Source organism: Mustela erminea, chromosome 19, assembly GCF_009829155.1.
Source record: "Mustela erminea isolate mMusErm1 chromosome 19, mMusErm1.Pri, whole genome shotgun sequence".
Lineage (NCBI taxonomy): Eukaryota > Metazoa > Chordata > Mammalia > Carnivora > Mustelidae > Mustela > Mustela erminea.
The window spans coordinates 25,433,680-25,446,599 of NC_045632.1; the positions used below are offsets into that span (position 1 = coordinate 25,433,680).

At 38.3% G+C, this 12,920-nt stretch overlaps 1 protein-coding gene across 4 annotated transcripts in view; it reads right to left on the reverse strand.

Annotated features, from left to right (window-relative positions):
* Positions 1–2,159: 2,159 nt before the first annotated feature.
* Positions 2,160–12,920, reverse strand: part of NETO2 (neuropilin and tolloid like 2) — a 64,328-nt gene continuing 53,567 nt past the window's right edge. The window contains exons 8-10 of one of the 4 annotated variants that reach the window (XR_004281388.1): positions 8,096–8,209; positions 5,926–6,745; positions 2,160–3,940 (exon numbers count right to left, since the gene is read on the reverse strand). Coding sequence is in view for 3 of the 4 variants with exons in the window: in XM_032325420.1 (XP_032181311.1) it covers positions 6,165–6,745; positions 8,096–8,209 (695 nt within the window). In the remaining variant the exon portion in view is untranslated. Of the gene's footprint in view, positions 6,746–8,095; positions 8,210–12,920 lie in introns of all 4 variants that reach the window. The other 3 variants (XM_032325420.1, XM_032325422.1, XM_032325421.1) reach the window with 3 other exon arrangements.

The window sequence follows — 12,920 nt, forward strand, 5'->3', positions numbered from 1 at the left end:
TTCTGATCAGTGATCTCTCTTAGTATTCAAGGTCTTTTACAAGATACAATCAAGGTGTTGTCTGTGGTCATCTCAAGGCTCCCGTGTGCGGAGGATTTTCTTCCAGGCATGTTGCTGGCAAGATTCGTTTCTTTGAAGGTGGGTGGATTGAGGGCCTCTGTGCCATGTTAACTGTTGGCTTGAAATCCCCATCTCTTGTCCCAAGGGCCTCTCCATTGAGCAGCTCAGCACATGGCAATTGGCTTCCGTCTGAGTAGGAAATCACAAAACTACTAATGGGTGAACAAGACAGAAGCCAGCCTGTCACCTGGTCTCAGAAGTGACATGGCACTTTCGGCACATTCATTGGAAGCTGTTCCCAGATCCAGCTCACACTCAAGGTCAGGGAATGATACAATCTTGTGAACACTAGGAGGCAGGGATCATGGGAGCCATCCTAGAAACCCTCCACAAGCTTTACTCATTTTTTTATATTAAAAATACATGACAGAGGAAATAAGACTGCCTTTAGACTAGGAATGTAAAAACCAGAGGACGCTGCGGCAAGTTCACTATTGTTAGCTGTGAACATTTTCAGAGCTTAACTGTCTTCTAAGAGTCTGGAAAGAACTTCCCTACAATTCATGTGACTATTTTTCGGTTCAAAACTTGTGAATACTTCTCTGAAACACTGCTTAATACAATAGGACAAAGTCATCAGTTGAAGAATAGAACATTTGAAAAGCATGGTTCAATACCTAGATTTCTGATGAAAATTCCTTCTAGCAATCAGCAGTTACTCATAATGTTTCAATAAAGTATGTACCGGCTCAGTGGCCTGCTGGCACCAGATGTTACAGAGTATGATAAAGCTGGGCAGGTGAAAGCACTTTCAGATAAAAGCTGTTTCTTGATCCTAAATAACAGAGAAAGTAAAATTGCTCTGTAGCTATTTGCAGAGACAGGCCAGTGGTAACTACTTTTTTCTTTCGTCTTTCTTTGCTCCTTGATCTGTGTCTGTATGATTGCAAAGCTTGGAGTTTTTGCCTTTCTTTGCTTTCTCCTCAGTATACACCTTTTGTGAAATCTACTCATCCATCTTTTCGAAGCTGTGGCCGCGATTGATGCACTCTGCACCTCAATAAGACACTGTGTTCTAACAATCAGCTCAGAAAGTCCTCACTGCCACGTCGGTGACTGGGTGTAACACACTGCGTTGGTAGGCAACCTAACACTAAATTCACCTTAAGAAAATTTTTTTAACTTCACTGGAAGATTAATTTGAAGACTTAAATGGTCTAAGAGCCTGAGGATGCTTTTACTTTTTATTGTAACTAAGATTATTTTACTTTGGAAGCTGTTGGGTAGGAAATGCCAACTTCTCCCTACAAGGAAATAAGGATTCTTTGCCAATTCTAGAGACTCTGGAAAATGAGACAAGCAAGGAAATACAAAAATAAGGTCTATTTCCAGTTCAAGGGTCATATTCTTTACTGTGAAGCATCCAATCCAGGATTACATAGAAGAATTCTTACATGGTCTGGATATTCATCTCTATAAATTCACTGATTTATTTATTTATTATTTATTTATTCATGAGAGACAGAGTGAGAGAGAGAGAGGTAGATGCAGAAGCAGGCTCCCCGCTGAGCAGGGAGCTCAATTTGGGACTCGATCCCACGACCCTGGGATCATGACCCTAGCGAAAGGCAGACGCTTAACCGTTCAAGCCATCCAGGCACCAAAAATTCACTGCTTTAAAAAAACATATACTCAAGGGACACCTGGGTGCTCAGTCAGTTAAGCGTCCAACTCCAGGCTTTGGCTCAGGGTTGTGAGATCAAGCCCTGTGTCAGGCCCCACACTCAGCACAGAGTTTGCTTGAGATTCTCCCTGTCCCTTTCACTCAGGCCCTCCTCTCTCTCTGAAATAAACAGAATCTCAAAAAGAATTTACTCAAGACAGTATATACTAAACATGCACCCCAGCCATTAGCTTCTTGGGTTTTTATAGTCATTAAACAAATCACAGAAGTATATAAAAAGTGACTAAAAAAAGCAAATTCAGAATTTTTAATTTGTTGAGGTATATAAAACATGGGAAATTGATTTTGAAGGGACCATCTGAGGTCAACTTGTCACCGTGGCTCAGAACTCAAATCATTCGCCAAACTCAAGAGATACAGCACACAAATCTTTAATTTCTAGAGTATACATTGTTTCCTTTAGATTTAATAAAGATGACAAAAGCAAAACACTGAAGCTTTTTTAAAAATCTAGTGCCAAACCTATAAATTGTTAACATTGTTTATTAAGAATTCACAGTAATTGTCTTGCAGTTTGCAGATGCCAAGAAGTCATGGCAACAAAATTATAGAATAGTGTTACATAGATTTAAAATAAAAAAAGTAAAATGCTTTGAAAAAAATTACTATAGAATAAATTACATTTTAAATCAGAATGACCGACAAGGTTACATGGGACATCTGGGCTGCTGTTTAGAGCTGCTTGACCTTTAAAACTTGCAGCCAGCTAAAGCAGGGGAAAAACAGCAAAGGCAAGGCAAGAGCATAGGACTGGTTCTGAGATGTGGGTACTCACTCCTCTGGGCCTCAGAATTCTCCTTCGTGAAGTTGGAACAGATCACCTTTCTTAGATCTTAAAAAGCCCCCAAACTCAAGGTCCCTTTCTAATCATGAACAGCACAGCAGACACCATTTTGTAGGAGGGCATAATCCCCTTTGAGAATCACCCCTGGAATCACAACTAGGCTTTTCTCCTGTCCTGTTTCATCACTCCACACACTCCTGAAACCTAATTTATCCTGTTCATCAGACAACAGCAGAACTATAAAAATGTTCAGAAGCAGACATTTAGGAGGTTCTTTTAATGCCTAATAATGACATGAAACATGACAAAGACAGACACAAAAGCTGTTAACAAGTCAAAGTGAAAGGAGCCTTTTTAATCTCTTTTGTGTTGTGAAAGGTGGAAAATCTTTTGCTTTTTGTTAAACTTTACGTTGAAGACTTCCCTCCACAAAAGGTGCATTTGTACCTACTTCAGATGTTGGGCTCATAGTTTCCTGCAATTTGTGGGCACTTGAGTGTGTCGATCTTGTGCTAAACTCAGGATCGTAGGTGAAAGGAAACCCAGCACTGGAGATGTTCTTAGGGCCACTTATGAACTGAAGATATTCTCCCCTCCAGATTTCCATTTTTTCCACTGTATGGTTAACAACTGGCTTCTCTGTTTTCTGTGAAGGGTGTAATAACTTCGACAAGATGGCTAAAGTTCATCTTCCATTACTAAAATTTATGGCTTTTACTTTAATAAACAATTTGTAAAGTTTTCTTACCGATTTCAAAGATGAAAGACTATATATTACAGCGATTAGCATTGTGCTGGTCATAATGCCTAAGAAAAGTTTCATTCTCTTCTCTTCCTGTAGTGTACCGCCAAGTAAATGTTTGGCTAAAAAATGTTTAAACAAGGCCTCATACCCATCTATACTTCGATGAAGGTCTACAATATGTGGCAGTTTAAGGCTGGCTCAGCGGATACTGATCATTGCCTCTTCAGTTCTAACCCCCGTAAGACACAATGATCCAAACCCGATGATCCTAGACTGTTTTAAAATGTGCCTTCACTAGATAAAGATTTACCGTTCTGACTTCTCTCTGCATTTTGCATCTTTTTTTTAAATTCTGAGGAAATGTTGTTCTATATAAAGATCCTCTTTCTTTAGTTGAAGAGAAAGCTAGTCTCTGCAGATAAGTTTGGGTCCTCTACTGTGAAAAACAAAAACTATTTCATTTCTTTTAGCAGCCAGAAACTTTAGAACCAAAATTGTTGTCCAAGCTTTACTTGCTAAGTGGAGTTGCCTGAAGCTACGTAGTTCTATGCTGTTTTAATGTTGAATGTCTTCTTTAAAGGCTCTATTTTGTAGGCCTCTTCATGCCCTTTTAAAAGAAAATAGGATACACATTTCAAAAAATATAGTTACAAGTGACTATAGTTAATGTAGTTAAGCATACTGTATTAGTTTCTATTACAATGTATGTGTTAAAGATGGACTTAACAGCTGTTTTTGTAATGGATATAATTTTACATAGAAAATATGCTAGTTTTCCTTCATGAGCATGAAGAATGAGATCACAGTTATATTAAATATTTACTATGCTGTTCAAATGTTGGCTGGCTACTAACTACTAGAATGCCTATTCAACATAGCTACTGAAAGAATTTCTATCTTATCTGGCTCTGGCTCATTAGATCAATGAATACTACATTCATTTAGTCTTTCTACCTTCCAAAATTGTATTTTTAAAACAGGAAATTATGCTGACTTTAAAAAATGTTAAATCATGAATATATAGTATTTATAGGTTTTATCTCCTAGATATTATGTACTTTAAAAAACAAAAAATGTGATATAAGAAACATCTTGAAGGGGTATTTTGTATGTATCGTATGTAAAGGTCCCAGTTTTCACTAATCTGAGAAAACCCATAGATGTGCTATCTTAAAAAAATCAATGAAATTCAGTGAAACCTCAATCTCTCATTTCATTGAGAATTTACTACAAAAAATATCAAAATGAAAATTGACCTCTTTTAAATGGCATGTCTGTATTAGTTATAATTTGATAAACAGATTTCTTTCCATATTTATCTTAAGATTCAAAATCTCAGTGCAATAACATGATTGAAGAATCATGTAACAATGTATATTTTAATATAAGATTTGTGTAGTGATTTAGAATAAATAACACACAGTGAAAAATTTATCAGAAACTAAATGGAATAACAAAAGGAAACAAAAGCTTATGTACACATTACCAAGGTCTTTACAATAAGTTAATACGTGTAGTTCCGTCACAGCATATTTGTATACAAAGCCACTAATGTGAACACTGGAAGAAATCTCTCGTGTAGGTCTTTAATCTTGATTTAATAAAGTTTGTACAGTATCAAATAATATCAAAAGTCTAAAAAAACACAATGAGTTTTTATATCATGTTTATAAATTATTGTTTACATACCATAAAAAAACATAAGGTCAAAAGTGCAGTTTAAAAAAAAGTGGAAGTTGTTATTCTTGGTAAGAACTAGAAAAATGTATTGTCCCAAGTAAGAAGCAATCTGAGGGCTCTTAGAGTTTCTCAGGAATTTTCCTTGAACTATCATACAACCTTGGCTACTATATGCCATAACATATACCAGTACAAAGGGAGCAAAATCATCTTCTTATAAAAATATCAGGAAACACAAATCTGGTGATGAGAAATGCTGTAAAGAAACATAATTACAGGCCTCCCCCAAAATGAAAGAAACAACATTGCGCACAGGAATGAATAGGCCACCACTGCATGTGACCAAATTTGGGAAAATTCAAAGAATTTCTAGAAGTTTTAATCTTTTTCAAGTTTTTAGTCATGACGGGCAAGGGTGCATATATCCCAGGATTATGAAATCTTCTACTGTAAGACAAAATATGACTTAAAGGTGATAAATCTTATCATCTACTATTCACAAAAGATAAGGACTAAGGATCCAGTAATTAAAAGGCAGCAGTATAGAAATTAGTCAAGAAGAAACAGATGGGTGCAACAGAACTCTGGGTCTTCATTGGCACTTAGCACAGTAACAAGTTATATTTTGACAAATTCTAGAACAAATGCCTGTATTGAAATATGTGTGGTACAGTAACCATTTATATTTAAGAAACCAAAATGGTCAAATCATGGACTTAAAAAACAAATTAAATTTAAAGAAAAGAAAAACAAAAGGAATGTAGAGATGAATCTTATTTTTAAACTTATTGTGGGATCAAAATGTTGACAAGCTGTATCAACCAGAGCAGTTTCTTGTTGCTGAGCCTAACAGGCAGCCTGAGCCAGGCTCAGCACCACCATTCCCCTCTTCAGATACTGTTTTGCTCGTACCTTGTGTGTGTGACACCAAGCAATAGTGACTGTTACTTTGTTCATGGACTGGAGCAGGTCTCTTGATTGGTTTAACACATAGGCTGCCTGAGACAATAAAAGCTTCACCATTACAGTAGGTTAGTGGGAACGAAGGTCTTCCTAGTTCTGATAGGAGAAAAGGGTTGGCGGCTGGAGTACGGGTGCTCAGTAGACTGCATACGTACACACTTAATAACTAATGTCCCCTTAGTAGAAGATTAAAAATCAATGGATATGGATGCTTGTGCAGAGTCTTCTCGCCCCCTGACATAAATCTCACAAGGAATCTCCTCCATTACTCTGTCTTCTAGGGCCTGTTCAGGGCACTCATGTGCCTGTTTGAAAGTGTAGCTACTCTTTTTGAAGGTGCTGTTAAATGTTTTCATTGGCTGTGGTTGTGCAAAATCATTTCGGAAAGGCAGTTCCATGGAACTCAGGTTGGTCCTGCTCTGTTTGACACTGGATGCCTGTGACCCACAGTGATGGTCATGAATGCAGCGGGAGGCGGTGGAGGAGCGCCGCATCTTCTGGTAGTTGTCCAGTTCTTCTGACAGGTCGGCCAAGTCTGCAGAAATCTCTTTGTCCCTTAGGGAGAACAGTTCATAATGAGGAGGATCAAACACTTCCTGAAATCCAGTTTTATTAAATGCAGTTTTGCAAGCCATGACCTTTTTTCGAGGCTGTTTCACTTGTACTAAAATAGAAATAATGAGAAGGACCAAGACAATCCCTGATGTGATGCCAATAATTGTTCCATGGGTTTTAGTGACTTGTTCAAACAGTCCTGCTTTTTTCTTTTCTGTAGAAAGAGAAACAATAAGCCTTTCAAAATTCATTGGGTTCTGTCACAAGTTGGTAAAATATTTTTAGGTAAAAGAGAACACGTGGGTCAAATATACTACAGATGATGCCATTTAAAATTAGGTTTATAAACAAATAAAACAATCCCATTAAGATTTCTGGTTAAACGAACCAACAATATAGTCGGATAGATTACATAAAAGAAAAAGGACTTGGTTCTTTACTCAGAAGGTACATGAAGGCATACAATTTGCAAATCAAATTAAAAACATGAATCTAGGGGCTCCTGGGTGGCTCAGCTGGTAAAGTGTCTGACTTCAGCTCAGGTCATGATCTCCAGGTCCTGGGATCGAGCCCCGAATCGCGTTCCCTGCTCAGTAGGGAGTCTGTTTCTCCCTCTCCCTCTGTCTCTCCCCTCACTTGTGCTCTCTCAAATACATAAATAAAATCTTAAAAAAATAAAATAGAAAAATAAAAACATGAATATAGAGGAAATGCCCAAAGAAATACTCTTGTTCTAGCAGGTCAGGTCAGCTTTCTGCTCTGTGGTGTTTGGCCAACTGCCAAGCTGAAGTATATCCACAGTATTCCTTTCTGTTTTTTCCCTCACAGTATTTCTACTGATGGCCATCAGCAAGACAGGACTAAAGTGACCAAGCTAACCCATTGAGGTATATAATCAAGATCCAACCTTTGAATGATTATCTGAAAATACTTCAAGTCAAGTACTTAAGAAGCCATATCAGATCACACTAAATTCTCATAGTAAGATATTCACTGAACTCTTGGAGGATAGAAGGCAGGTAAACTTTAAGACTGAGACAGTGATTTGACAATGCCTGTAGATATTCAGTTATTACCACAAGTCACCTTAGATATACACTAGAAATATAGCATAGAAAATTTTATAAAATGAAAAAGCAGTTCTTACTAGCCAGCTTTTACTGCTTTTTAAGACTGAATCCATCAGTATTTATTAAATAGTATTACTGTATAATTTTAAAAATATTAGGTCCCTTTCTAAATTATTCTGAGAATAAGGTATCTTTACAATACGAATGACTAAAATAACGCATGAAATATCATGACAGACTTTTGAACAACTTCAGATAAAAAACATAGTACATAAAAAAAAGAATAATTTCATTGAGAATAAATACTTTTTCTTTGCTTTTACCACATACCAGAGATGCATGATCTATTTAAAGGGAACAGTTATATTCTATGTTTCCATTTGGGCCAAAGCAGCTATGCTAAGCACAGTTATAGAGAACATTTTAAGTGTTTCTTAATGAAGGGCAATGGCCACTTTTCTCTCAAAAAGGTTGGCCTTTGCCAGCGCACTCACCTTTACAGTGATTTTCATCCCAAGGGTATGCACAGTTCTGAACACCGTTACAGACTAAAGAATTATTGATGCACATGTTGCTGTGGCAGAAGAAAGTGCTACCTGTGCAGGGAGCTGCAGGAAAGAAGAAGTTTGTTGCTAAGAACTCATCCTGGTTTACTGACCCTTCCTCCTTCCATGAGTACCCTCTGTACTAGAGACGCAGTCAGACAAGGGCCAGTACTCTCTGAGATGGTCTGAGGTAAACGCTTTTTACTCCAGCTGGGTGCCAAACGTCATTTTTAGCGTAATGAGAGTATGAATACATTTGCCATGGTGCTTACGGAACTAGCATACAGCCTGGAAAATTTTTTCAAAATGTTAAAAGAAAATGTTGGTGAGGATGTGGAGACTCTGGAACCCTTGGTGCACTGCTGGGGGAAATGTAAAACAGTACAGCCGCTGTGGTGAACAGGATGGGGTTTCCCCCAAATTCCCACCCAGCAGACAGTGTCTGCTCCAGCAAGTCCACGCCCAGGTGCATAGCCCAAACACCGGAAAGCAGGGGCTCGAACACAGAGTACACCAGTGATCACGGCAGCATTAGTCACAAAGCCTACAGCAGCATTATTCCACCAAAAGGCGGAAACAACCTAAATAAATGTCTGTTGATGGGTGAATGGATAACCGCAGTGAGGTACACACATAAGTAATGGACTATTATTCAGGGTTAAAATTCAGAAGAAAATTCTGACAAATGCTACAACATGGATGAATCTTGGAGACAACATGCTTGAAAGCAGCCAGACACAAAAGAACAAATTATGTATGAGTCCAGGTATAGGAGGTACCCAGCGTGTCAGTTCACTGAGAGGAAAAGAGGACATCAGCTACCAGGCCCCAGCAGGAGAGGGGAATGGGGCGTTGGATGGGACAGTTTCAGCCGGAGATGCTCAAAAATTTCCGGAAATGGACAGTGCTGATGGGTGCACAAAGATATGAATGTACCTAGTGCCACTCAACCACGCACTTAAAAATGGTTACAACGGCAAATTTTATGTAAATGGTTACAACAGCAAATTTTATGTTATGTAGATTTTACCAGAAAAAAAAAAATCACTCCTTGGAATTTGTAAGTTAAATTTTTTTTTTTTTTAAGATTTTATTTATTTATTTGACAGAGAGAAATCACAAGTAGGCAGAGAGGCAGGCAGAGAGAGAGAGAGGAGGAGGCAGGCTCCCTGCCGAGCAGAGAGCCCGATGCGGGACTCGATCCCAGGACCCTGAGATCATGACCTGAACCGAAGGCAGCGGCTTAACCCACTGAGCCACCCAGGCGCCCTGTAAGTTAAATTTTTTAAAATGATAAAGATATATGGACTATATACCATGTAACTTCGTGTTTTATGTAAATTGTTCTGTTCTTTAGCCTGAAATGTCTCCTCCTTCCTTCCTGGTGACAACCTGCTCATCTTTCAAGAACACTGAAAATGCAGCCCTCTCTGTGAAGATTCCCTCAATTCTCCTAGGTACCTAGTGTGACTCCTGTGTTTCTGTCATACACTTCTCCTGTATATGTAAACATTTGTTACACTACATTATGACTTGGTGTGTTTACTTCTATTAAGAAATAAAGTCCTGGATTGGAGACAAAAGTACCAACATAGTAATAGTGTGTTTTTCAGTATAAAGACATATACACAAGAATCTGAAAGCCAGGAAGCATGATGGCTTTTCTCTCACATTCACAGAAGCCCGTAAAAATCAACTAATCATTGTGACTTCCAGAAATATAATAAAGCAAAATGTATTTCCTGTCTAAAAAATTCTACATTTATGATAGGTATCTCATCAAAGAAAGAAAACTGAATACCACTCTCTATTATACTGATAGACCTCAAATATTTTTATATATTTTTTAAAAGCTTATTTTCAAGATGAAAAGAAATACATAAAATTTTATAGGACTAATAATAACTGGATTTCCTCCCCTAAATACTATCTTTTTAAAAAACAAATGTACAGGGTGCCTGAGTGGCTCAGTGGGTTAAGCCGCTGCCTTTGGCTCAGGTCATGATCTCAGGGTCCTGGGATCGAGTCCCGCATCGGCCCCTCCGCTCAGCAGGGAGCCTGCTTCCCTCTCTCTCTCTCTGCTTGCCTCTCCGTCTGCTTGTGATGTCTCTCTGTCAAATAAATAAATAAAATCTTTAAAAACAACAACAATAACAACAACAACAACAACAACAACAACAACAACAAAAAACAAATGTACAATGAACCTTATCAAAACAGTGAATTTAGTATTTCTTTTCCCTCTAAAGAGAAGGCTCTCTCTTTAGGTTATAAACACAGGAAGTTTTGGAATACAACACAATACACATTGTCCAACTGCATCACCAGTAATAAAACCGACAGTTTGGCAAACATAAACAAACAAACAAACAAGACTGTTTGGTATCCACCTGCTTGATTTTACCAGATTTTACCAGAAATCTGGTATTTCTCAATTTGGCTCTGAAGATGGGCTGGAAAAATAGGTATTTATTGAGACCACAGGAATATTATCAAAAGGACAAGAAATAAGTGTCAGTGGAGATGTGGAAAAATGGGACCCCTTGTGCACTGTTGGTGGGAATGCAAACTGGTGCAGCTACTGTGGGAAACAGTATGGAGGTTTTGAGGTTCCTCAAAAAGTTAAAAATTAAAAATAGAATTACTATATAATCCAGCCATTCCATTCTTGGATATTTATCCAAAGAAAATGAAAACCCTAATTCAAAAAGATATAGACATCCCTATGTTCACTGCAACATCATTAACAATAGTCAAGATACGGCAGAAACCTCAGTGTCCATAAATGGATGAATGAATAAAGATGTACTACATAGGGGTGCCTGGGTGGCTCCGTGGGTTAAAGCCTCTGCCTTCAGTTCAGGTCATGATCTCAGGGTCCTGGGATCGAGTCCCGCATCGGGCTCTCTGCTCATCAGGGAGCCTGCTTCCTCCTCTCTCTCTGCCTGCCTCTCTGCCTGCTTGTGATCTCTGTCAAATAAATAAATAAAATCTTAAAAAAAAAAAGATGTACTACATATATAAATTGGAGTAATGGATGGAACTAGAGGGTATTATGCTAAGCGAAATGAGTCAATCAGAGAAAGACAATTTTCGTATGATCTCAGTGATATGAGGAATTTGAGAAACGAGACAGAGGATCACAGGGGAAAGGAGGGAAAAATGGAACAAGACAAAACCAGAGAGAGACAAACTATAAGAGACTCTTAATGTCAGGAAACAGTGTTACTAAAGTGGAGGGGGATGGGGGAATGGGGTGGCCGGGTGATGGACACTGGGGAGGGTATGTGCTATGACAAATGCTGTGAATTGTGTAAGACTGATGAATCACAGACCTGTACCACTGAGACAAATAAAACGTTAGGTTAATAAAAATGAAAATGTTTCTACAAAACAAGAACTGGAGTATTACTGAGCCATAAAAGAGTGAGATCTTGCCATTTGTGACAACATGGATAGACTGAAAAGGTATGCTAAGTGAAATTAGTTAGAGAAAGACAAATACACATGATTTCACTTATATGTGGATTCTAAAAAAAACAAATTCACCAACAAAACAGAAAGACACATAGATCTAGAGAACTAATGGTTGCCAGAGGGAAGGGGATGGGGAGACAGGACAAAGTAGGGGAAAGGGCCTAAGAGGCACAGTCTTTCAGGTATAAAATAAGTAAGTCACAGGGATGTAATGTGCGGCACAGGGATTATAGTCGATAATATTGTAACAACTTTGTATAGTGACAGATGAAACCTAGACTTATTGTGGTGATCATTTCATAATGTATGTAAATATCAAATCACTGAAACTAATACCATATTGAATGAATGTCAGTTATTCTTCAATTAAAACAAAAAATAACACCCAAAATTGCTTTGAGATTAGAGGGCAAATATATAATCTCTCTCTAAGGCAGAATCCCCAAAAGGTAAAAGTCACCCAAGTTCTAGTTCAGCAGGCTAATCATCGATGATTAATTACTATGAGCCAGGATTGGTGAAACCCTTCCCCTTCCCCATTATAAACTACATTGAGTTTCAGCACGAGTTTTATCCATATACAATTAAATACTCTTTGTAAAAAAACTTTTAGACTTTCTTATTTGCTGGGTACTTACCCACTCCTGTTCAAGTATAATAACCCCTAGGTGGCTCTAATGACTCAAGAATTTAAAATAAAATAGCTAAGAACTGTGAGTTTGGGAAATAGTGCTATGAAACAGAGAGAAGAGATAATGATGGACTAGTAATTAATAAAAATTGTTTCTGTTATTAGTTAACCTGTCTAACTTAAAATTTTAACTGACTCCCTGGGTCTCTGCTTCCTCTTTTTAAAAGAGTGGGCTGGACTACCGGGTATTTCAGACTTCTGGTTCTCAAATCAATGAGACTGGGGCACGTGGGTGGCTCAGTCAGTTAAGTGTCTGCCTTCAGCTCAGGTCTTGATCAAGTCCCGTGTTGCGGGGGAAGGTCCCTGCTCAGTGGGCAGTCTACTTCACCCTCTCCCTTTGCCCCTCCCCACCATTCGTGTTCTCTGTCTCTCAAATAAGAAAATATTTAAAAAAAAAAAAAAAAGACTTAAAAAAAAAAAGATTTTATTTACTCATTTGACAGAGAGAGATCACAAGTAGGCAGAGCAGCAGGCAGAGAGAGAGGGGGAAGCAGCCTCCCCACTGAGCAGAGAGCCTGATGTTGGGCTTGATCCCAGGACCCTGAGATTGTGACCTGAGCTGAATGTAGAGGCCCAACCCACTGAGCCACTCAGGTGCCCCTCAAA